The 23677-nt window shown below is 55.2% G+C and overlaps 3 protein-coding genes across 12 annotated transcripts in view; all 3 read right to left on the bottom strand.

The window, feature by feature from the left end:
* Window positions 1-7305, bottom strand: part of ARHGEF1 (Rho guanine nucleotide exchange factor 1) — a 33309-nt gene extending 26004 nt beyond the window's left edge. For 7 of the 9 annotated variants that reach the window (XM_069458176.1, XM_069458178.1, XM_069458171.1 and 4 more), the window contains exons 1-4: window positions 7199-7305; window positions 2995-3037; window positions 2829-2912; window positions 2220-2333 (exon numbers count right to left, since the gene is read on the bottom strand). In XM_069458176.1, coding sequence (XP_069314277.1) covers window positions 2220-2333; window positions 2829-2912; window positions 2995-3018 — 222 coding nt within the window. In that variant the 5' untranslated portion in view covers window positions 3019-3037; window positions 7199-7305. Of the gene's footprint in view, window positions 1-2219; window positions 2334-2828; window positions 2913-2994; window positions 3038-6021 lie in introns of all 9 variants that reach the window. The other 2 variants (XM_069458172.1, XM_069458179.1) reach the window with 2 other exon arrangements.
* Window positions 7306-8503: 1198 nt separating this feature from the next.
* Window positions 8504-11898, bottom strand: CD79A (CD79a molecule). 2 transcript variants are annotated; one of them, XM_069458181.1, is made up of 5 exons: window positions 11820-11898; window positions 9979-10281; window positions 9614-9732; window positions 9079-9147; window positions 8504-8969 (listed from the first exon to the last, which is right to left on the bottom strand). In XM_069458181.1, the coding sequence occupies exons 1-5, from the start codon at window positions 11896-11898 to the stop codon at window positions 8856-8858; spliced, it is 684 nt and encodes a 227-aa protein (XP_069314282.1). In that variant the 3' UTR covers window positions 8504-8855. The 2 variants fall into 2 exon arrangements, with proteins under 2 accessions (XP_069314282.1, XP_069314283.1); XM_069458182.1 differs by having other exon boundaries at window positions 10093-10281.
* A 2492-nt stretch (window positions 11899-14390) lies between these two features.
* Window positions 14391-21815, bottom strand: RPS19 (ribosomal protein S19). Its single transcript, XM_069457405.1, has 6 exons — window positions 21753-21815; window positions 21208-21278; window positions 20878-20978; window positions 15983-16166; window positions 15447-15501; window positions 14391-14456 (listed from the first exon to the last, which is right to left on the bottom strand). The coding sequence occupies exons 2-6, from the start codon at window positions 21276-21278 to the stop codon at window positions 14430-14432; spliced, it is 438 nt and encodes a 145-aa protein (XP_069313506.1). The 5' UTR covers window positions 21753-21815; the 3' UTR covers window positions 14391-14429.
* Between the last annotated feature and the right edge of the window lie 1862 nt (window positions 21816-23677).

The following is a 23677-nucleotide window of genomic DNA, read 5'->3' as shown; positions in this document are numbered from 1 at the left end:
AGCCTAAAGAGCTTCCCAGCCTCCTGGGCACCCCAGGGCTGTGGGACTCAAATGTCACCTCCTCCGGGAAGCACTCCCTGATCTCCATGCCAGCCCCCACCCTCACCTCCCCTGCGGCCTCCCCGGGGCCACCTTGAGCATTTTCTGATTTTTCTATCCTGTGATATGGTTCTTCGCGATTCTGCTCCTTATGATGACAGTAACTATCACTACCAGCTATACTGAGAGCTGATGAGAAAGACGCTGTTCTAAACCCGTTACCTGCATGAACCTGTTCAACCACAGGGACTATCCTTGTCTCCATTTCACTCATGAGAAAACAGAGCTCAAGCAGCCTGTGTCCACTCCACCCCACTCCCTAGAAATGCTGGGAGCATCCAGAGGGTTTGTGTGTCGGGTAGGTTGCTTCATCCGTATCCAGACAGGGCCCAGTGCACAGTGAGGGTGTGGCAAATAGTCAGGTGTGCAAGTGGGGCTCATTCATTCATTCGTCAAGCATTTCCCGAGGCTGCCGAAGCGCCAGCCCTGTGCTGGGGGATGCTGGTGATGCAGTGGGGACTTCAACCTGTCCTGGCTCCTCGGGGCTCCCAGCTGGTAAGTGACACGGTCTTAGTGTGCTAGGGGTGGGACTCCAGTGGGGGTGGGACTCTCTCTCCACTTTAAGCAGTTACAATACATCTACGTTTGCTCTCCTGCCCCCAAAATAGCGAGCCCAGCAGGAAGCAGCCCGGGGCCACAGCTGTTTCTGGGCTGCTCCCCTCAGCTGAGGAGGAGGTGAGGGAGCAGCACAGCATGAGAATAAATCTCAACATGCTGGAGGCTGTCGGGGTCACCTCAGGCAAGCCCTGACCCTCCCTAGGCCTCAGTTTACACATCTGTGAAAGATCATGGCAGTCAGCACGATCCCTGAGCTGAGGTCCAGGATCTGGAGTTCTCCTGTTCTAGAAACCGCAAGGCTCAAGTGGGGGACCCCTTGCCCAGAGGGCTGGAGTCTCCATGCCCCAGGGGAGAGAATGCAGACAGGGAAGATACTGGCAATAACCCATTTTCTCTCTCTCTTTTTTTTTTTGAGACAGCTTCTTGCTCTGTTGCCTAGGTGGGAGTGCAGTGGCATCATCCTAGCTCACTGCAACCTCCAACTCCTAGTTTCAAGCGATCCTCCTACCTCAGCCTCCTGAGTAGCTGGGAGTACAGGCATGCGCCACCATGCCCAGCTAATTTTTTGTAGAGGCAGAATCTCACTGTGTTGCTCAGGCTGGTTGGGAACTCCCAGCCTCAACTGATCCTCCTGCTTCAGTCTCCCAAAGCGCTAGGATTATAGGCGTGAGCCACCGCACCTGGTTAATTTCCCCATTTTCTACCAGGTTCTGAAGCTTTGGTGTCAGGATAACCAGCCTCCTGCCTCACGGATAATGTGCCCTTGGTGCTGCACTCCCAGGAAGTCTCCTAGTTTTCTGGAGGGATCTGCTGTGCATTTCCATATAGCACAATGCTCTGGGCTGTCTCCCACTCCTGTCCTGTGCTGGGCCGCACTGGGGTCTTCTTGGGATGAGACCAATGTCTACAGACCATTGTTCTACCTTCCTAAATCACCCGCCGGGTTTTCTAGACTCTGCAGGTGTTTCTGGACAGCATAGCTGGGCATCCACACCTCCCAGGTGTCACCTGCCTCATCCAGGAGGTTTCTGGGTCGACAGTTATGTCCTGTCTGCCTCGTGGGCTGCTCGTGGGACTTTTCTTGTTTCTGGAACAGGGCCTGCTGTGGCGCCTAGACTGGGATGGCTGACAGCTCTCTCCCAAGCACCAACCCTGAATGACTTAACTGGTGGCACCGCCCGAGAAGGCCTTGCAGAGAAGGGTGTGATCCCCTAGAGTCCATGGGAGGGCACTGTCATTGAAGGGGGGCACTGCCATCGTCACAGAATGGGGGTGGGATGAGGATGTGGTTTCTGCCAGGCTGCTGGAGTCTCTGGTGCTCTCTGCATGACCCTGCCACGTGAACTCTCGTGGCCTGCACCAGGAGCTGAGACTTATGTGGGACACCTTCAGCCCTATCTAGATCCCACGGCATGCCCTCAGGCTCTCAACTATGGTGCTATTTCTGGATCTGGTGCTGTGCAGTCTGGATTTGGGTCCCAGACCCTCCCAGCTCATCTTCACGGGCTCACTGACCCGTCCCAGCCTCACCCCTCCCTGTGCCTCCCCAGCCCTGCCCTCACCAGGGGTCCCGGCTCGAACTGCAGGGCCACGTGCTGCAGGAGGGCCATGAGGTGGGCCGGGCGCCGCTTCACCTGCTCCAGGCTCTGGAACTGGCTGTTTTGCTCCTCTGAGTGCTGGGGGTGGAGATGGGGAGGGATGGGGGTGTGTGAGTACAATGGGGAGAAGAGGAGGGGCCTTGGGCTCGATCCTACCCGGTCCCTGGCACTTCCCGATGGATCCAAGCTGGGAAGATGCTGGGAAGTGGGGGGTGGCGATGGCGTCTATACCACAAGGGTGACAGCAAGGGTAGGAGGTCAGGGAGGATGGATGAGATTCAATGTTGTATTGGTGGCTGATGAGGACAGAACTTAGGAGAGAAGGAACAGGGCCCATGCTAAGGTGGGGGAGAAGGGAGCAGGGATCAAAATTGGGGTTAAGGGTGGGAGTCAATGCTGCAATGGGGGCCCTGAGGGTGGGGTCAGTGAGATGAGGAAGGAGGTGCCAGGAAGGAGAGAGAAAGAGAGATGGGCTGTGGGAAGAGGCATCTGAGGATGGAGGACTGGACTGCGGTGGGAGGGGACACGGGATGGGACGCTGACAGAAGCTTTTCCACCCCATCTCCTGCTCACCGTCTCCAGCTCGTTCTCAAAATCCTCGTCCTCAGCCCCGATGATGCTGACGGGCACCAGGCCAGGCCGGGGGGGCCCTGGGGCCTGTGGAAGGGAAGGGGGCTTGAGTCCACAGGTCCCCCCACCCATAGCCCCAGCGCTCTCGGCCCTGGCTCTCCCCACTCACCACCCCTCGGGCGACGTCTTCCATCTCCCTGGGCTCCGCAGGGCTGCGGGAAGAGGAGGGGCCGCGGTTAGGGGTGGGAGGAGCAGGCAGGGGCGGTTACTCACAGATTCCTGGCCCAGGTGTGAAGGTGAGTAAACAGCCTCCCCCCATCTCGGCCTCCACAGCTCAATGGGGCCTCTGTGTGGCGACAAAGAGCCCTTCAGAGTCCAGCCAGCCAGGGCGGGGAGCCCACGGATGGAGCCTGGAGGGCGGGAGCTGGAGGCTAAGGATCCTGGGTCCCTGGGAGGGCTGTCTGAGAGCCTGCAATTTGGGGTGCCTGATGGAGGAGGGGGCTGGGGGCCCGTACTCCTGGGTCAGAGGGACCTGGGGCTGGGGGCTGGCTCCTGATGGGGCAGGGCCCGGAGGCAAGCGGATTTGGGAAAGCTAAAGGGGAGGTGAAGGAGAGAACCGGGGTGTGGGGGGCTCTCCTCTGATCTGTGACAGGCCAGGGGCAGGATGCTGCCTCTGAACCCACCCGCCCCACTTCCTGTGACAGGAAGTCACGATGACAAACCCCCAATCCCCGATTCTCTCCACCTTAAGAAAACAAAGCTCTGAGCCCTCCTCCCTCTGGGACCAGGAGTCCCCAAACCCAGAAGTTCTTCCTTCCCTCAGGGGCCTCCTATCTTTCCCGGCTTCCAGTCCTAGCAAACGAGGGAGGGGTCCTCAGGCAGCCCAAGCCCAGGTGTGTCTGTCTCCCTCCACCCTCCGTCCGTCTTGCCTTCCCTCCTTTCCCCAGCTGGCTCTCCCTGGCTGGCTCTGCTCAAAGCTGCCTCATGTCTCTGCCTCTCTTCTCTCTGTTTCCTCATTTTTCTCCTTCCCTTCCTCCAGATTCCGCTCACTTTTCCCTCAGACTCTGCCTCCCTCCCTGCTTCTCTCCCCCTAATCTCTGCCCCACTGTCTTCCCACATCTGGCTTTTGCAGCCGCCATCCTCACACCTCCTCCTGGTCTCATGTGCTATCTCTCATCTCTCTCCATCCCCTTCTCTCCCCCATCTCTTGCTGCCTCTCCTCGAGTCTTCAATTCTCCCTGAGTCTTTCCACTGACATCTTCTGTGTCCTTAATTAGTCTGACTAATGCCACGGAGCCCGTGTCAGGCGGGAAGGAGCTGTGGAAACAGGGGTGTGGTGGACCGTGGGGGGACTCCCCACAGCCCGAAGCTATTTATAACCATAGCTGCCTGAGACCCACCCTTCTCCCTCTTCCATGGGCCTCCTCCCTAGCTTCCCAGTAAATGGTCGCTATAATTTTGACTGTGATTATTAAACACTGATGCTTTCTGGAGTGTCCAAATGCCAGATCCTATGGGTCCACCCAAGCAGGCATCATTTGTATTCTTTTCCATAAAGTGTATTTGTCTAACATCCAAGCTTAGAATTCAAGATTTGAGCATTGTGAAACATTTGCATTAATAAATTTGCAAACCAAGGCAGAACAATAGTAGTAATTTATTACAAGAGCTAAACTCACATAGCACGCACAGGGTGCTAGGCATTGCTCTAAGTGTTCTCATGTATCAACTCAATAAACACTCCCAACCACAAGCATCCCAACCCGTTCTTATTCCCATTAGAGATGGGGAACCTTCACCACACCACCAGCTGCAATTTCTGAGCTGGAAAACATGGCCATGGACCTGGATGGTCCATACTCATCCCACACAGGGCTGGAAAGGTTCAACTGAGGCAAGGAGATTCCAAAAGGGTAAAGGAGGGGGTTGCACATTATCTGAGCAAATGCTTGATGCCAGGCCCCAACCTGTGCACTTGACAAGTATCTCCTTATTCCTCAGCACAATATTATGAAATAACAGTTAACGCTTAAGGTGCACTTAGTATGTGCCAGGCACAGCGTTACTGCTTTTCAGGTATTAACTCATTTAATACTCTCAGTGATCCCAAGATTATTCTTATCCTCATGTTACAGAGAAGGAAACTGAGGTACAGCTCATAAGGGACAGAGCCAAGATTCAGACCTAGGCAATCTTGCCTGAATTTATGTATTTAACACAGACTGCATTGCTTCAGGGAATGGGGACACCCCTCACCCCACCGTTTGGAAATTAAAATCTGACCCAGAGCTCTGAGACACATCAAGTCTCCTTATAGTGCCAGGAAAAGTCAGGAGTATGTGGTCACTATGGCCTGGGCAGGAATGCAGGCTGGACTCGGCTGCTCTACAGAGACTGGGGCTCAGAGAGGATGGGGACGGGGAGTGTTGGCTGTTTAGGAGATGATGGGGTGAGGGGGTCCCACAAAGGCTGAGGAATTACAAGTGAAACTGTCAGAGGGTAGACGGATCTATAGGCAATTAATAAGGCCTGGGGTCTAGCAGAGGGAGCACTGTGTGAATGGGGCTCTGGCGGGGGTGGTTAGGGCAGGTTCAGAAGGTCCGCAGGGGTGGGGGTTGTAAGCTGGCACACATAGGGGACTACATGGGCACCTGGGTTCCATGCAGGGGTCAGGGTCTATAAGATACTGAGCGGATGACCCACGGCCTCCAATAACTGGGAACATTAGAGAACCTTAAAGGAGCCCTTGGAATGTGTAAGGCACCAGATTCTATGTGACACGCGGTGGATCTAAAGGATCTGGGGATCATACGGGATCATGATTCTACAGGGAAAGAAGCCGGTCATGGGACCTCTGGAGAAGTAAAAGAGGTGCAGTGGTGTGCAGTGGGTCCCAAGACCCAGGGTCTATAGGGCCCGGAGCTCTGGGGGATGCTCTTATTTATCTGTGACGACCCCACGTGTATAAGAAGTTGGGTCTCCAATGGGAGGGCGGCTAGCAGGAGCCTGGAGGGTCTGTGACATCTCGTAATCTATAAGAAACGTGGCGCGTCTACACGAGTCCCAAATCTTACATGGACATGGCGGGTCTACACGGCCCTAAATCCTGCAGGGAACGTGGCAATATGCACAGCAGGGGATGTCGGGGAGGACGCGCAGTTAGGGTCTGACGCCCGCCAGGGGCCGTGTCCCTCACCTGCTCCAGGTGGGAAGAGAAGCCACTGCAGCCGCCGGAACCAAAGCCTCCGCGCGCCGGCTCCAGGCTCCCCCCACCCCCGCCGCCGAGTCGCTCTAGCCGCCCCAGAGTGCCCCTTGGCGTTCAGCTCCACTCCTCCTGCCAGCCGCTCTAGCCCGGCTCCTGCCCGGCTCCTGCCCCGGCGACTCTACTCCTCCCGCCAGCCGCTCTAGCTCTCCACTGCGCCACGCTGGCCAGATAGGGCTGCTCTGGCCTGTCTTGGAGGGCCGGCGTTTCCGTATCTCGACTGCCCCCGTCACTCTGCGGGCCCCGCCCCCGGCCCAGAAGTGCGGGTTGTTCCAACACCTGGCCAGAGCTCAATTAGAGACCCGAGCCGCCCGGCGCTAAGCACCCGAACCTCGGATTGGGGCTCCCCTGCCCTATGTGCCTCCCCAAATCGGAGGCCAGCTGAATTTCCAATACTCGTACATCAATTCCCTCCGCGCCCCCACTACCCCTTCCGCAGGAACTGGAATGCAAAAATCTTGGATTTGGGCATACCTTTCCCTCTGACAAGCAGTGTAACTTGCAAAAAGTAATGACTTCTTTTCAGGCCTCAGTCTCCCCATCTGTACAATGGGGGAAGGTCTCCAGCTCTCTCCCCTACACTCATCTCCCAGGGTATAATTAATGACTCAGAAAAGAGCTTTCCGAAAACGCGTTCAAACGTGCTCTGCAACTTTCAGCTTCACAGCGGCCCATAGGCGTTGTTATTATTATCCTTTTTGTTTTTAGGTGGCGCTAAAGCATGCGGGGTTGGAGGATGGCTCTTAGCGGAAAGCGTCAGATAGTTCAAATCTCAACTCCATACGGTCTCACGCTGTGTGTTCCCAGGGACAAGTCGGTTCCGCTCCCTGGGCCTTGGCTTTCCCACCCGTACAATGGGAACGATCACCTGTCCTCCACCGAGCAGTTGGGAGGCCTGGACCCCTCTGCTGGGCGCTCGGCAAATGTTAGTTCTCCCCTCTTTGCCCCCTTTGACAGATGGGAAAACTGAGACCCCGGGAGGGGCGGCCGCCGGCTCCGTGGGCCCCAGGAGGCCCCTCCACGGCCGGCAGCGCCCAGGCCCCTCCCTCCTCCGCCCCACTTCCCCCAGCGGCCAAGGGGAGGAGGCCGGGCGGGGCCGGGGCCAGTGTACCTGGTGTCCGCGCGGGGAGGTGACCGGCGGGGCGCCCGAGGTCGAGCTCGGCGATCCCGGGCCCTGAGTCCCGGCTCCCGCTTCCTGGCTCTGGCGGGGCAGGAAGTTGGGGCGTTTTTCCGGAGGCCCCTGCCCCGCCGCCCCTCCTCGCTTCCTGCCCGCGCCCCGCGCCCGCCCGGCACCTCCGCTTCCTTCCCCTTCTCGCAGCCCGCAGGGCCCTCCCTTCCGCGCCCCACCCGGCCCCGCGGCTCCGGCTCCGGCCGCGCCCCGCCCCCGCCCGGCCGCTCCCTCCCGGGCCGTCGGTCCGTCCGCTGCGCGGACTCGGGGTTCTTATCTCCCGGCCGCGCGGGGCCGGGGCGAGTCCTGCGCCCCCGTCCGCCCAGCCTGAGCGGCAGCCTCCCTGCATTCCGTCCCTGTCCCTGTGGTTCTCTCGGTCTTCCTCTCCTCTTTCGCTCCTCTGGGTGTGTTTCCGTCTGTGTCCTTCTGTCTGGCTCCCCGTCTCCGTCGGGGTCTCTCCCGCCTTGGCCTCCGCTTCTCCCCGCTGTCCCTCCTGTCGTTCATTTTCTCCCTCACAGCCTCCTCCCCTCTGAGCCTCCGTCTCTGTCGTTTCCCCCACTGTCGCTTTCCCTCAAGGCCTCGGAGTCAGCCTCTCCGTGTCCGTTTTCAGCGGCCCCTCTTCCTGGTCTCTCTCTTCCTCGCTTCTGTCTTGGCCCTCTCTCTCTGTGCCTCTCTGTCTGGAGCTCTGTCTCTCTGATTCCCTGTGTCTCCTAACTGTCCCCGTGCCTCAGCGCCTGTCCTCTCCCTCTCTCAGGAACCCTGTGTGTCAGTGCTTCTCTGTCATTGCCCCTGGGTCTCCCCATCATCCCCAAGTTAGGGCCACAAACCCTGCAATGCCCCTCCATATGTCTAGCCATGGAGGAAGGGTGGCCTCGGTCTGCTTTCTGTACCAGTCCCTCAAGATAGTCCCCTGCGTTTTCCGGGCTTAAGTATGCGTAAATAATTCGGTAGCCACACCCCCTCCTTGCTCTGGGGTGAGGCCCTGGAGGGAGGCCAAACCAGTCCTTAAACTGGGATGGGGACCTCCCCAAGAGACTTCCTGTTTCTCTCTGGGGGGCAGCCAAGACTGGCTACCTGTGACCCAGTGTGGGGAGTGGGCAGGGGATGGCTCGGCCAGGATTGCTGGGTCTGAGGGAGAAGGCTGGGGCCAGGCTCCTGGGTCCTAGGGAAGGTGTGTGTGGGGGGAATCGGTCCCCATGAGATCCATGACTCCTGCCAAGGTCTGCAGTTGGGAAGGATTTATTATCACTAAGTGGCCATGACAGATCAGGGAGGAGGGGGTGACACTAACGAGGCTGCTACAATCAGCTCCCCTAGAGGCAGCGATTAAGGCTCATTACCCGCTGGGGAGGGAGCCTGGGAAAGGCAGCAGCGGGAGGACTGGGCTGGGGGAGGATGGGACAGTCTAGAGGGAACAAGAGTAGGACACCCACGAGTAGTCCAGGGAGGCCTGGGGGGAGAAGAGAGAGGATACCCCAAGGCAGAAGATGACTGAGGAAGCTCCCAGGGAAGACTGCGGAGAGCTTGTTCCAGGGGAGTGAGGACAGACACTGGAATTGGGGCACAGCAGGCAGGGGCAGCCTGGTGGGGGCGAGGGGTGTCATGGCTTCTCCAGCTGGACGTCGCCGATGTTGAGGCTGCCCACATCCTGGTAGGTGCCCTGGAGGCCCCGGGAGATGTCCTCATACATGGAGCAGTCATCCAGGTTTAAGCCCTGGGGTGGAACGTGGCAGTGGACATCAGTACACGACACTCCCAGGGAGAGGGAGGAACCTGCACAGGCCCCCAGCACACCTGGCCCTGCCCACCCGCCCTCTGCTCACCTCATAGAGATTTTCATCTTCATATTCATCCTGGACATCGACCCCAAACTTCTCATTCTGCCATCGTTTCTGTGGGGGCAGGGGGGTGAGTGGGGTGAGCAGGGGGAGATGAATAGTAATAGTAATAAATAGTAATATTAATAGTTGCCCTGTGGCCAGAGGAGAGGCTGGTGAAGGTCTCGGCTACATCTGGGGGGAACCACACTCTGGGGTGGGGGCAGGAGGAGAGTGAGACACCCCTAGAGAGGGCAGTGAGGACACCCCTGGGGGGAGAATGAGACACTTTTGGGGGGCTGGATGGTGAAGACAATCCTGAAGGGGAAACTAAACGAGGACACCCCTCTGGGCCCAGCAGCGATGAAAATGCTTTCATGATATTAATTCATTTAACCTGCATAGCCTCTGAGAGTGGGGGGTGCTGTCATTCTCCCAAGTTTTCGGTGGGGGACCTCAGACTTGAGAGGGCCAGCTGGGCACTGGGAGTCACGCAGCCCAGGCCCTCGCCCAGCTGCCTCGGGGGTCCCGAGTGGCTCACCCTGAACAGTAGCAGAGTCCCAGGCACTACGGCACAGAACAGAAGGATGATCCCCTCGGCTGTGATGATGCGGTTCTTGGTGCCCTCCCCCATGTCCAGGAAGGGTCTAGGGGGTGGCTCTGTGAGGAAGGGGTGCTGCTCAGAGCCCTGGCACTTCCTGCCCTCCCTGGCCTCCCAGCTCCACCCCCGAAGCAAGGCCTAGGACCCCTGAAGTCCCCACTCCGCATATGGGAACATCAGTCACTGTGTCCTGCTGGTTCCAAGCCCACAGTGAAGGTACTAACTCTCTCCCCACCTCACAGATGAGTAAACCGAGTGTCCCCAGCTGGAGAGTGGGACCCAGGGGCCAGGGCCAGGCCACTCACCACGGACGCGGAGGTAGGTGCCACAGGAGTGCTGGTGTGGTTCGCCTTCTTCATGGACGAGGCACCTGTACATGCCCCCGTGGCTCTTGTTCACGTTGGGGATGGTCAGCTCACCAGTGAGGTTGTGGCCATAGCCTATGCGCTCAGGGGGCCACGAATGGTTGCCTTGGATGACGCGAAACCACGTGACCGTGACGTTGTTTCTGCTGTCATTGTACTGACAAGGAAGGCGGGCCTCATCCCCCACACTCACCGTCACCGATGGCGGGCCCCTGTCCACCCACAGGGCCTGGCACCCAGGACCTGCGGAGGGTGGGGTGCGTCAAGACTAGGGATGGGACAGTGGCACAGGCCCCCAGCCCTGGCCCCTGCGGCTCCAGCAGTGCTGGGTATGGAAGGGAGGAGGGTGAGGACACTCCTGGCGGGGGCGGGAGGGAAAGACACCCTTGGCAGGGGCTGACACACCTTGGTGGGGGGCTAGGGGAGAATGAGGAGAGAAGAAACACTTGGGGGAGGAGAATAAAACTCCTGGGGATGGTGAGACACCCTGGGGGCCCTTCTCATCGCTCCAGCACCATCTCTTGCACACCCTCCTGCACACCCACTTTGTGCTTTGGTCCCTGTGAACTCTCTGGTTTTTTGAGGTTTGGTTTCCTGGAACTGGAAGTGCCCTTGCCCAGATAGCTCCTTCCAGAATCAGGTCTGGTATCCCCTCCTATTGAAGGCTTTCCCGGTCCATATTCCCACACTCAGCCTCAGCTAGGTCCTGCACCTGGCACTCTATCTTGTGTAGTCATCACAAAACCCTAGAAGTAGTTTCTGTCACTATCCCCATTTTACAAGAGGGATGGCTGAAGCCCAGGCAGGTGGGTTGCCCAGCGTCCCCAGGCAGTCAAGAGTGGGACCGGTTCACACTCCCAGCTCCCTGAGTCTCTCCCTGCCTAGGACTGAGGAGCCAGTCTTTGCGCCTGTGACCTGGGCCTGTCCCTCATTCTCTGCAGCTCCTATGTGTCAGCCTAGGAGTTAGAGGGGAGTTCAGCCCTTGGGCTGGGGGCTGGGAAGGGGCCCAGCAGGGTGAGGACAGAGATGTCTGAGAGAGAGAGAGGCAGCCCCGCTGGCTCCTCTGGGAAGTCCCAGCTGTCAGCCTCCCCCGCCAGCCCCTGTGGCTGCCTCCCCTTCTTCTGGAGGTGGGAGGAAGAGAGAAGGAGGAAGAGGTAGGGAAAGGGGCCGAGCAACTTCAGGGTCACAGGCTCAAAACTCCGAGGGCAGAGAGCTGCAACCCCTGCTCCTAGTGTCCCCCGAGTGAGCAGCCTTCTCTGAACTCCTCAATGTGGTCATGGCCCTGCCAGCTGGCCTTGGGCAGGGCAGGGGAGGGTGAGGACGGGTCCAGGGAGCATCCTCTCCCCCATGCTCAGAAGGGGCGCCCTACACAGGGGAGGGACTGACTGAGATTTACCACAGAGGGGGAGAAAGCTCTCTCTCCCCTCTGACACGGAACACCACCCCCACGTCCCCTTCCTGCCCCCAGCTCTGGTGCTCAGTCAAGAGGGGCCTTAGTTCCTTATTTTCACCTATGGGGATGAGAAGGTGGGGGAGGTGTCTCTCTCGCTCCTGCCTCCCTCCCCAGCGCTGTGGACACCACTCGCCTTCCCTAGCTCCCGCCAATCAGCCGTGCCTTGGCCCAGCTTGGGACAGATGTGATTTCCACAGGGGCCTTCTGCAATTCCCCCTTTCTGCCTCCTCTCCCCGACTCCTGAGCGCCCTTCCTCTGCCTGTGCCCTCTCTCCAGCCTCTCTAGGTCCCCACCACCTCCCCCCAGCACCGGCCCTTTGGCCACATACCCGGGCAGGCAGCAGACAGCAAGAAGAGGAGGAAGATGGTGGCAGGCAGAGCTTGGAGGACTCCCGGACCCCCAGGCATCTTCTCCCGGTGGGTTGGTTTGTCTGAGTTGCAGCAGTCCTGGCGAACCAGGTCCCACCCCAGACCCCGCCCCACTTCCTGCCCAGCCCTGCCGGAGATGGGCTCCACTGGCCCCTGCTGCTGGGACCTTGGGCCGTCAGGCCTGGGGGCAGCCCCTGCCATATGCTTTAGGCCGTGAGTGCAGAGGAACTGCTCCCTGCACCTGTGGTGGCCGCAATTCCCCTGAGGGGTGGCTGCTTGTTGGGGGGGTGTTGGTGGGTAAGACGATGGGTTAGTCTAGTCTCGGGAAGGAAGCTGAGGGAGCCAGAGTTTTGGGTGTCAGCTGGGGACAGGGTGGTGATTCTGAGCTTGACCTCTGCCCCTCCCTAGACTTGGGCAACCTTGTTCCCTCTCTGACCCTCTGTTTCTTTGATTCTTGGAGTTGGAAACAAGGACTTAAAGGGGTTGTTGCATGTACAGCACTGACCACAGGGCCTGGCCTGTAGCAGGTGCTCAGGAAATGCTAGTCACTGTCAAAGATCATGAGGAATACATAAGGCAGGCCACTAGATGGTCACTTGCCTCCTCCCAGCCTTGGCGTTTTTAATCTGTGAGATGACAATCAGAATACCTCCCTGGCTTTGTGACAGGAGCTGGTGTTCCTGGCGCCCAAGGAGTGAGAGCCATGATCAGCTCTTTGTTGGGAGTTCTTTGATATTGGCCTCCCCACAGCTGGGCAAGGGGAGGCCGCCATTTTACAGAGGAAACTGAGGCCCCGAGAGGGGAGGTTGTCACTAGTCCAGTGTCCCAGTCTGGGAGTGGTGGAGCAGGGATTGATTCAGTCACCTTTGTGTGACTCTCAGGTTTCTTTGAGCCTGTCATTTGAGACCAGGTAGGAGGGAAGTGAGGTCTCAGTGGGGACGCTGGGGTTGTGGAGATATTTGTGAGCAGCTGGGGGACCTACACACACACACACACACACACACACACACACACACGGAGACACATAGAGAAAAGTTCATCGCAGGGAGCTTTTTGGTAGCAAAAATTGAGAAGCTAAGGGAAAGTTCATTTTCGGGAGAATGAATGCATAAATTGTGGCGCAGTCAGCCAACAGAACACTAGAGTAGGGGAAAGTGTCCTTATGTCTGCATCTCAGAAACACGAACGTGACAAAAAAATACTGTGGCACGATACAGTTGACTTATTTCCAAAAGACAAAACAGCACCGTGTGTGGCTTAGGGACATACATGGGGAGTGACGCATGTCCAGTTCCCGAGTGGGGCTACCTCTGGGGACAGCGAGGAGGACTGGGGCTGGGGAAGGGCACACAGAGGGCTTTGTCTGTTTTGGTTTTATTTCTTGTTACTTTTTAAACTGGGTGCTGGGTTCATGGGTTTTTCTTACACTATTGTGAATACCGTTTTGCATGCCTGAAATATTTTCTAATTTTAAAAAAGTACAACTGTCACCCACACAGAAGAGCATGAGCCTCAAGGATTCTAGATTCCTGGGTTCACATCTCAGGTCTGCCAACTGACCGTTCGTCTGAGCCTGTTCCTTCTCGTGTAACGTGGGCACAGTCTCCCACTTTGTGATACCATGTGAGGATATTCTGAAGTGCACCTAGCACAGGACCTAGGACACATTTCTCTCTGGTGCTGGGGACCAGGGACCCGTGTTCCATTGGGCCCCAACCTGCGTGGCAGGTCTTCAATCCCTCTGCTTAGTTCGTCCTCCTGACTCCCTCCCAGGAATAAGCCTGGCTCCAGACCCAGAAGCCCTAGGACTTCACCCTCTTCAGCATCGTTCTGCAGCTGAGCATGTTTCCAGGCCTTGGCTGCCCCCTAGTGCCTGCAGGGGCAAGGCTGCCAGATTGCAGGCCCACGTGGCCCATCTAGGAAGCCCCACCTCCACTTACCGCACTGGGCCCCACATGGACTAGGCCAGAGAGTGTAACCCTTTGGGCCATTTTCTCATTTCCCTCACTTTTGAGGCATAGCGTCCTGTAGCAGCCAGGCCAAGGGCTAGAGCCGGCTTGCTTGGGTTCAAATGATGGCTCTGCCACCCTCTAGCCATTGGGCAACCGGCAAATCTCCCATCCTATGACTTACTTTCCCTTTCTCCAAAATGTGGTGCTTTTGGGCACCTACTTCACAGGGTTGCTATGTGTATATTATGTAGTTGTAAAGTGCCTGGCTTTAAGTGCTAAGCACAAATCTTTCAGCCCTGACATCTTCCTGCTGGTGTAGGCACAGGAAAGGTGACTGGGCCACATTCTCTTTTCTCACTTTCTGAGAATTGCAAAGACAGGATGTGGGGGAGGCACCAGGGCCTCCTCACCCAAGCCCAGCTGGGACATCTTGCCCATTCAGGGAGGAACTGGGAAGGCTCTGCCAGCTGCTGGGCACACAGCCACCCAGGGACCCCTTGCCCCCTTCCACAAGGGAAGGAAGTGCTTCTTCCTCATGCTTGCAAAGAGCAGCTGGATCAAGAGAGAACAAGACCAGGATTACGAATGAGGCAATTTATTAACCCAGCATCATTTGTTCTAATGCTTCTTGTTGGCAGCTGCCACCTGTGGGAAAGATGGAAGAGTTAAGATCAACCATGGGTCTCTGCTGGGGCACTTTGTAATAGCCACGCACTACCCACCAGACCCTGGGCACCCCGACTCATGGTTTCAAATGGATTCATCTCCTGTAACTCCCATAATTGCAGGCATGTTCCTATTTTACAGACGTGTAAACTAGGACTCAAGCGAAGGGAATGCAAGAGCAGGAGTCCAACTTCTGCCCACCGCCCCATGTGAGGGGAAGGCCAACCATCAGCACTGATGGCTGCGCCGGGCCCCACTCTGACTGGGAGAGCTTTCTCCTTCCAGGTCATCCCCAACTCCCAGAGGGCTGACATCTTCCATTCTTTGTGACACTCAACTAAGTGACTAAATACTCCACAGCTGCTAGGAGGCCTGGGTCAATGACAGAAATAAAACCAGCATAAGCTCATGCCAGGCCCTAGGTGCTCCTGTGGAATCGTATGAAGCTCTGACTCCTCACCACTGCCTGAGGTGGGCCAGAGTAGACCCCTACAGACAGGGAGCCTGTGGCTCCAGAGGTGAAACCACCCTGCCCCAAGGTGTCAACAGCCTGAATGTGGATGGAGATGTAGACTCTGGGGCCTAAGCTAGTCTGCTTCCCCATCTCCACCTCTCCCAAGCTGCCCCTGTCCAATGTTCGGTAAGCACGAAGCAGACATGGCAGCCAGAGTCGGTTAAGTAGGCTCACTTGGGAAGAGGGAGTCACATGTGTGGGTGCAGCTATGTGGCCTGCAGAAGCCAGGTGGCACCCTAGGCCTGGGTTCCCTCCACCCCAGCATCCAGATTTCCAAGCAGCTTGAGTAGGAAAGCCAGTCAGAAATGTCCTTTCTCCTGTCCCTGGGCAGCCCTCCTTTGAATCCCACCACCCTGGGCTATGCCTTCCAAGGAAGAAAGTAAGCCAGATCTAGTGACAAAGCACAGGTCCCCAGAGACTAAGGTACCCAGGCCTGGCCCACCCATAGTCCTCACCTGTCCGGCGATTCTGTCCAGATCTCTCTGTCCCTGAGGTGTCAGTTTGCGGCCCCTGCAGGAGGGAAGGATCATGCAGTCCATGAGCTCAGGTTCTCAGCCCCTTCCCTCCTGGTCATGAGCCAGGCTTCCCAAGAAGGCACCTAGCTATGGGACCACATGATGCCAGCCAAATCCCACTGAGGGCCCCAGTTGGCTGCAATCTAAGGAGCTGGGAGCAGGAGTGGGAGCCCCCCTGAGAGCTGACAGGGTGTTGTTTGTACAAGCATTAGATCAAAGCCCCGAAAAATCAATTGGGAAAAGTTAACGAGCAGGCTAATGAAAGTGGACAGTCGCTAAATTACCTTCCTGGAGCTCGGGGTAGTCAGCCAGAGAGGTCGGGGTGAGGCCCTTCGCTGTTCGCTTTTCTGCAGAATCCCCTGCCTGCCTCTGAGGACAGGCCTGGCACCTGCACCTCTATTCATGGGGACTGTGGCGGTGGTGCCCGACAACTTCATTATAGGTAACCTGCGGGTACTGACCCCTACCCTGCTTACCCATCTTGATCCTTTTCCACCATTTTCAGTCCTTCCAGGGCTTGGAGGACCCTGCGGGCCACACTCTTGGAGCCTCGGCTAAAGTGGCTGGGCATGACGCCATTTCTCTGACGTCCCCCGTAGATCTTGGTCATGGAGCCAACCCCAGCGCCACCCCGGAGGTACAGGTGCCGTGCTGTGGAAGCTGGGGGCAGAGTGAGAGGGAGACCTGAGGATGCTTCTCAGGCAGAGGAGTCTCCTTTCCACAGCTGAGGCAAGGGCCTGCTCAAGGCCACACATAAACAATTCCACGTCTGTGTTGACAGCTAAATCTCACCATTTTACAAGGAGAGAAACTGACTAAGACCTGAACCTGACAGATCCCTCTCCCTGTCCCTGACCCCGAGTGTACTCTATGGGCCACAACAGTTTGGAGGGCCTAGGATGACACCAGGGGCAGGGCAGACATCCTCGGTAGTGCACGCTCACCGCTTGCAATGTGCATCACTCCCCCGCTTCCCCCCCAAATGGACACAGAAGTTACTGTCCCTAGACTGGCCTGGGTAAGTCCCTGGTCCACCCTGGCCAGCCTCCCTGCCTGCAACGCAAGCTCCAGCAAAAGCCAGTTGAGATGCTAGCCTCCTCAGTAATGCTCACACAGGGTCTGCAGGCCCTGTGCCAAATGCTTCTCACACATTCTCTCCTGATGTAGTGAGATGGCCACAAGTCACCTAATCTCACCCGAGGACCAGGAGTAACAGTCCTTCAGACTGTAGGCATCGTGAGGACGGAACAGGTATGCGTCATGTGCTATTCTTTGTTGAAAGGGACACGGAGACTCCAGAGGGTACTCACTGGCTCCCCATCACACAGCTCTGGAGGGACCACCCTGGTTCTGCCACTGTGTGTGAAGGCACTGGGGCCTGAGACGCAGGAAGTACCCAGATTTCAACCATCACACGGTCCTGCCTGGTTGGGGAGCACAGGGTAGGGACTCTGGTCTATCCCTGGGGCCCAGAGACCAAGAAGTGGCCTAACCCTGCCCAAGTGACTTCTCTCCATTAGTTCTGAAGATGAAGTAAGGGAACCGGGGATTCATTTCTCCAGTAATTACTAAGAGCCAGGTGCCAGGCAGTGTCGTGTGTGTGCACGCACTTGGGTGGGACTGATGACGTGAGGGGAGTTGTTCCTCCCCTCCAGCTGCCCCCGCCCAGAAGCAGTCCCAGCACACTTGCTCCCAGCCTCCTGCCCTGAGATCATCTCCAGATACAGCCAGCCCTCCCACAGGTAGCTGCAGATTTCACCAGCCACAGATCAAAAATATTCAGGGGAAAAAAATACAACAATTAAAAAAAAAAAAAATTCAGCACCACTATTCACATAGCATTAACATTGCATTAACTAATAAAAGTAATCTAGAGAAGTACACAGGAAGATGTGCATAGGTTATATGCGATTTTATATTACGGACAAGCATTCTGTGGATTTTGGTACCAGGAGCCATCTTGGAACCAATACCCTTATGGATACTGAGGGACTATACAACCATGCTGTGCTGGGGGCCAAGAGTGCAGCCCCACCATGGTCTCACTGCTTCTGCTCACTTTATTACATGCACCTTACCCAAGGCCCTACCTTCTATCCATTGCCTTGGGACTTCCTATTCCTACAACTCTACCCCTTGGCCAGGCATTAAGTCCCCCACCCCAGCCAGGATCAAGATACTCACTTGCTGTAAGCCATCTCCCACACTTTCTGCCAGGAGAGAGACATTACTGGAAACCTCTATCTTACAAGACTGGCTGAAATGCCCAGTAGCCACTGCCGTCCCTCCTACACCTGTACCTGGCTGTGCCCAGGCTCTGGAGAGAGCAGGTTAGCCCCAGGAAGGGGTAAGATGCACACTCCTAAGCCCAGACACCCAAAGATGCTGTACACCAGAAATGGGACGCTCAACCTCGGTCTTGCTGAGCTGGGACCACAGTGCTCAGACCTCAGACCAGTCTCGGCCTGGAGTCAGCGTGGAAGAGGTAGCCAAGCTCTGGGCTGCCAGGTAGACAGTGGTTTGAATCCCAGCGTTGTTCCTCATGAGCAATGCCACAGAATCCACCCATCCTTCAGGTAGATCCTGCCATGGTACCAAAGGAGACGATTTACTTTGAGCACTGGAACCGGCAGAGAATAAGCTCCAATAAAATCTATTAGCTTCTTCAATGGGGCGTAAGGGAGAGCAGCTGTTTGTTCCTACTGGGCCAAGGGCAGACCAAACAAGCAAGGCTTCTCAAGAATTGTCACAGCTCAGCACCCAATAATTTATTAAGATTGATGGCCCCATCCTGAGTCAAAAAGAAGAGAAAGAAACCCTCCCAGGTGCTCTGCCAAACTTATAAGAAAAAACCACTTCCCTGACCTCCATTCATCCCTTAACTCAATCCTGTGATGCCCCCCAGGCCTCATGCCTTCCGCCAACATAGCCTAAGTGGGTGTTCAGCCCTGTGCAGCTCTCCATTCTCCTGACATGGGTTCTTTCTATCTCTACCTCAGCCCCAACCCCAACCCTTACACTGCTGCATTGGGACTTCTTGCTCCTATAGCTCTGCCCCATTCCCAGACCATGCTCAGGAGGGCCTAGTCTTCTGCTGTGAACCTCTCTATCCCCCGCACCCCAAGATCAAGAGCTGGCAATGTCATGCTGGTTTCCATATGCCTCCACAATTTGCCCCTGTTCACCGCCCCACTGTACTTTAGCCTCAAACCCCTGAGGGGGTAAATAGGCTAGCCCCCAGGATCCATAGAAGGAAAAACGGAAATACAACATAGAACCTAGTTTTGGACAGAGCCAGCCTGTGAAACCCCCAGGGTGACTTTAAACAAGTCACTTCACTAGTCTATACCTCAGCTTCCTCTTTGGTAAAATGGATTTTTACTATGACCACAACTCGTCACGAGTGTAAGCTGACTACCAAACCAGGTGGTAGTACATTAAATTCTAGAACAGAGGCTGGTAAACTTCTCCTGTAAAGATTCAGACAGTTAAGTATTCCACGGTCTGCAGGTGGCAGGTTCTGCCACAACTCTGCCCTTGTGCACATGAACACATGGGCAACAGGCCTCTGCTCTAGAACCCAACCACCTGATGCCACCAGGGCAGCTGGGAAAAGTGAGGTCAAAGAGGAACCTTTGGGAACCTCAAGTGAGGAAGACCAGCAGGGAGGTGGGGGTGCATATTCTAAGTGAGATGTCCCGGAAGAGGCCACAGTAACTGTAAAAATGACCTAGGTTATTATTCAGGATCTTCATCCCCTTCCTTGTTAATCCCTCCCAACCTTAAAAAAAAAAAAAAAAAGGAGCTGGAGTCCCCTCCAAGTTGTGACAAGTGTGGGTGATTGTGGCATCACTAGCTGACCAACCCTGGAAATGTTACTCAACCTCTCCAACATCAACTCTGACACCAGACACAACCAGTCTTATCTTGGAGGTTTCTGACATGGGCAGATAATGCAGAATGTATATTCATCCCACCAGATGAGAAAGGCCATTAGATTCTTAATGCTAGATCCAAAGCCGCTTTTGGTGTACTGACTCTCGAAGCACTACCAACGAACGTTCAGGACCAGGCAGCCTTGCTTCCCAAGACAGGGGGTAGAGGGTGTGTTTCATCCAGGCCTCATCACTATTGTGTGCCCAAGGAGTTAGCTTCCCCTCACCAGCCCCATTTTCTTTCTAAAAATATAGTGGTGAGTGGGTGGGTATGCCATCAACCCTACCCACCCCATAGAGCACATCTTTTAGTCCTCAGAGGCCAGAGGCTGGGGCCAAGTCATGTTGCCCAGTTCAAGGCCTGAACAGAGTGGGTCTCACGGCCATTTGACACACGCACCACCAATCTGCAAAATGCTTTATGTTCTTAAGTGCTGAGCATCTTGTACCAAGGCCAACTCTTCCCAGGGTCATTCTGGAGTTTTGGCGATTTCCAAACTGCTTTCCACCTACTTCCTTGATGGAGCCCCCACTTCACAGAGAAAAGCTGGAAGACTGGAGTGGCCAAAGCCCCTTGCACTGACCCTCCCATTCTCTGTTAGGCCTTCAAGAGTGTGACAGCTCACTGAACTTTGAAATGTCAGGACAGGTGAGAACTAGCACTATGTAGTCAGAGCTGTATTGAAATTATTAGTGGGAAATTAAAAAGACAAGAGAGAGAGCTGGCATGAGGTCATAGGGTGACCCATAAGGTCAGCAAGTTTTCTTTTGAGCACTTCGAAGTCACATCAAGATTTACAGCAAGAAGTAACCTGGCCAGATCCCCGGCCACTTAGTTAGAAAACAACTTGTTAGAGACAGGGAGAAAGCTAGCACGATGATCTGAATAACCATAAAGACAGCTGACTTTTCTTAAATGGACGACTACTATGCAACAGTCATGTTTCTAAGCACTTTGACTTAATTGAACTCATTTAATCCTCGTAACAATCTTGTATTGGCACAATCATTAGCCCCATTTTAGTGATAAGAAAATAGAGGCACAGGCAAGTTAAATAACTAGCCTCAGATCACACAGCTAGTTAAATGGTAGAGATAGATTTGAACTCAGGAAGCCTGACTCCATGGACATAGAAAGAATGTTGCCTCTGTAAAACGAACCACCTCTAAGCAAAATATCAACGTACATCTGTCTCTGCGTTTCCCCTGAAGCTCACTCAAAGCCACGGGTCCTCTCACAAGCCTCTTAGAAGGGAAGAACAACTTGGAGCATGAAGTTATTGAATGTTGTGTCACACAAAGCATGTGGTGACACAGTCAAAGGATTTTCCTCCTCTTGCAACCTTGGGAGCAAGAAAAGAGTTCACAGAGGGGACAGGTCTGTGGTAGGGCTCACCCAGCTTCCCACTCTCCAGCCAAAGGCCCAATTTCCTTACCAGCTCGTGTGTAGAACCAGTTCTCATCGTAGGGAGCCAGCTCCTTATGCTTGGCCAGCTTGACTGTGTCCACCCATTCAGGGACTTTCAGCTTCCCGGACCTGGGACCAAGACAGTGACAAAAGCACAGTTCAGAAATCTTCACAACTACTCTACCCCCCCAGCAACACAACTGTAGATTAACAAGAGCCTGATGTGTCCCAGGATACAAACAAAAAGGCTGAACTGACACACAGCCCAGGCGGTATGAAGAAAGCACAAACACTGGGGTCCAGGAGCAGGTAAAGGCGATAGCCTCCATCCACTTGAAACCTCAGTCCCCAAACTCACTTTTTGAGGAAGGCTGCCAGAGCTCTGACGAACTCCTGCTGGTTCACGTCTTTTACAGTAACTCCAGGCATCTGTGAGATAAGGTCAAGCATGTGAACACAAGGCCTGGTGGAGGCGACCGACAAGAGCCGGGCCCAACCCCAAAGCTTTCGCTCCAACGTATCCTAAACCGCAGCACCCCGGACACTCCTAAGGCCTTACAACTCCGGGCCCCGGCTCCTGTGGGTGCCAGAGTTCACCGCCGCCCACGGTCTCTATGGGTCGTCCGAACACAGCCTGGTCCCAGTTTAAGATCCTACGCGACCCACCCCTCAGGCCCGGCATTCTGGGCGCCCCACGCACCCCGCTGCTGCCCACCAGGCCCACTCTCGGTTCCTAGACGGTGTTGACCGGGCATGTCCGGGCCTGCCGCTCGCACGTGGCCGCGGCTCCAGGGGGCGGGGCGACCACGGGCCGGGCCGAGGGGCCCTCACACACGCGCTCCCGGGCCGAAAGGGCCGGGCATAGACGCCCCGAGCCCAGTTCGACCCGCAGCGCCCGCTTACCGTGCGGCCTCCGCGCTGCCAGCCAGGGGAAAGGGAGCGACGGGGTTTCCCGGGCGCACAAGTCGGGCGTTGGATCTCGCGAGAATTCCAGAACTCGCGAGAGCGGGACTACAATTAGGCGGCTCCGCCTCTCTCAGGGCAAATGCGGCTTCGTTTCCGCTTGGGCGGGGGGAGGGTGTGTGGTGAGGGCTGGAGAGGCAAAGGAAAAGGCCCGGGGGGACAGGCGTGGAGGCTGGTTTCCTCTTCGCCCTTCCTTTTCCCAGAGCGTAATAGAGAGAGGAGACGAGAGCTCCTGTCCTGAGCTGGGGGAACTTGGCTTCGTTTGCTTCGTTCGTGGCTGGAAGGAACAGCGATGGTGGAGACGATGATGGCGGAAGTACGAGGTAAGTTGGGGGACAGGAAAGACCCGGTCACAGGCGGCTCCCACAACGGGACAACCCCTCTTCCGGGTGGAAGTGGAGTTTTACTTGGCCGGAAGTGGGAGTAGTAAGGGCGGAACTGTGATGGGGAACGTAGAGAAAGGGCGAGGAAGCAATGTGGCTACCATCTTCCCTCCTTCCACCTCTAGTAGTCGCGAGAGCCGGAGACGGAAGCCTTACCCTTCTTAGGGCGGAAATTGCTTCAGCTCGGCTGAGGCCACCAGAGTGGGACAGAGGCACTGGAGGCGGGGAGGAGATGAGGGCAGGGACAAAGAGGCGGAGGCGGGACATTTGGAGAAGTTAGTTCAGCTCTGCCGTGTGTCTGTATCTGTTCGCTCAGCACTTAGGCTTACCTTGCCCGTCTAGATTTATCTGCCCCGCTGACCTGTGTAGCTTTAGGCACTCCATTTGCTCTTTCAGAGCTCAATGTCACCATTAAAAAAAAGAAGACTCTGAAATCGGCATTATTTCCCATTTTAAGTGACTGCTCCTGTACATGGTGTGTCACACATTCTAGCAATAAATATTTTTTTTTAGTGACTGCTCTGTACCAGGCACAGGTGAACATTATTTGCAAGTTTATCATGTGGCTGGTTCTGTAGTATTACATGCATGATCTCATTTAGTCCTTTCAAGGCCCAGCAACGAAAGAACATGAGGGACACCTCTGTGGTCCAATACAATTATGTTAACTTGCTGCAAAAAGGAAACACTTAAACATATGTAGCTATTTTCTTATGTTGGAAAGACTGAGTTGAAAACAGAGCAAATAATATTAAAATTTTTTCCACACTAATACCATGTATACACAATGTCTTAATTATGATTAAGCCAATATGTTCTGATAGTAATATCTGTTAAAAAGTTAAAACCATGCTTCTAGCATGATAAAATGGTACTTAAATCAGGGTTTTACATTTATGTAGAATGTCGTGGAAATTGTAAAAGGAAAATCAAAGTCTCAGGGCCACCCCCCTCCCTCTCAATTCCTTATGCAAAAGAGAAGGTAAAAGCTTCAGGCACCTGTGAAGAACTGGGTCATAGATCATTCGTTAAGGAAATTCCTTGCTAACCTCCCATAAGCAAGGACATGCCAATTGTACCTGTGTCTAGTACTGAAAACTAAAGCCTATCCAATTTCAATCTAATAATGAATCACAAGTTTATCTTTACAGGTAACAGAACTGGAGACAAGACAGAATCAGACATTCTTCCTCCTACCCAGGGACACCTACATAATTGATGCTTCCTTCACTCCCCTTTACCCCTTCTGACATTCCCCTTATTTTATGTAAAATGTAGTTTTTCTGGGCCTCACAAGCATGTAACCACTTTGCCTGATCAGCCTGCTCCCCCTACCTTTTTCCTTCTCTCTCTATGCCTTTAAAATGCTGAAGGTTCCAACTTTCCCTTCTGAAAAACAGCCACAGCTTGTCTAAGGTTTCGTGTGTTTCCCAGGCATGTTCTCAAAATCTTGGCTTAATAAACCTCAGTTGAATGTGACTC

This window comes from Eulemur rufifrons, chromosome 24, assembly GCF_041146395.1.
Source record: "Eulemur rufifrons isolate Redbay chromosome 24, OSU_ERuf_1, whole genome shotgun sequence".
Lineage (NCBI taxonomy): Eukaryota > Metazoa > Chordata > Mammalia > Primates > Lemuridae > Eulemur > Eulemur rufifrons.
Note: the sequence above shows the minus strand (reverse complement) of the source record. Positions and strands in the feature narration are given on the sequence as shown.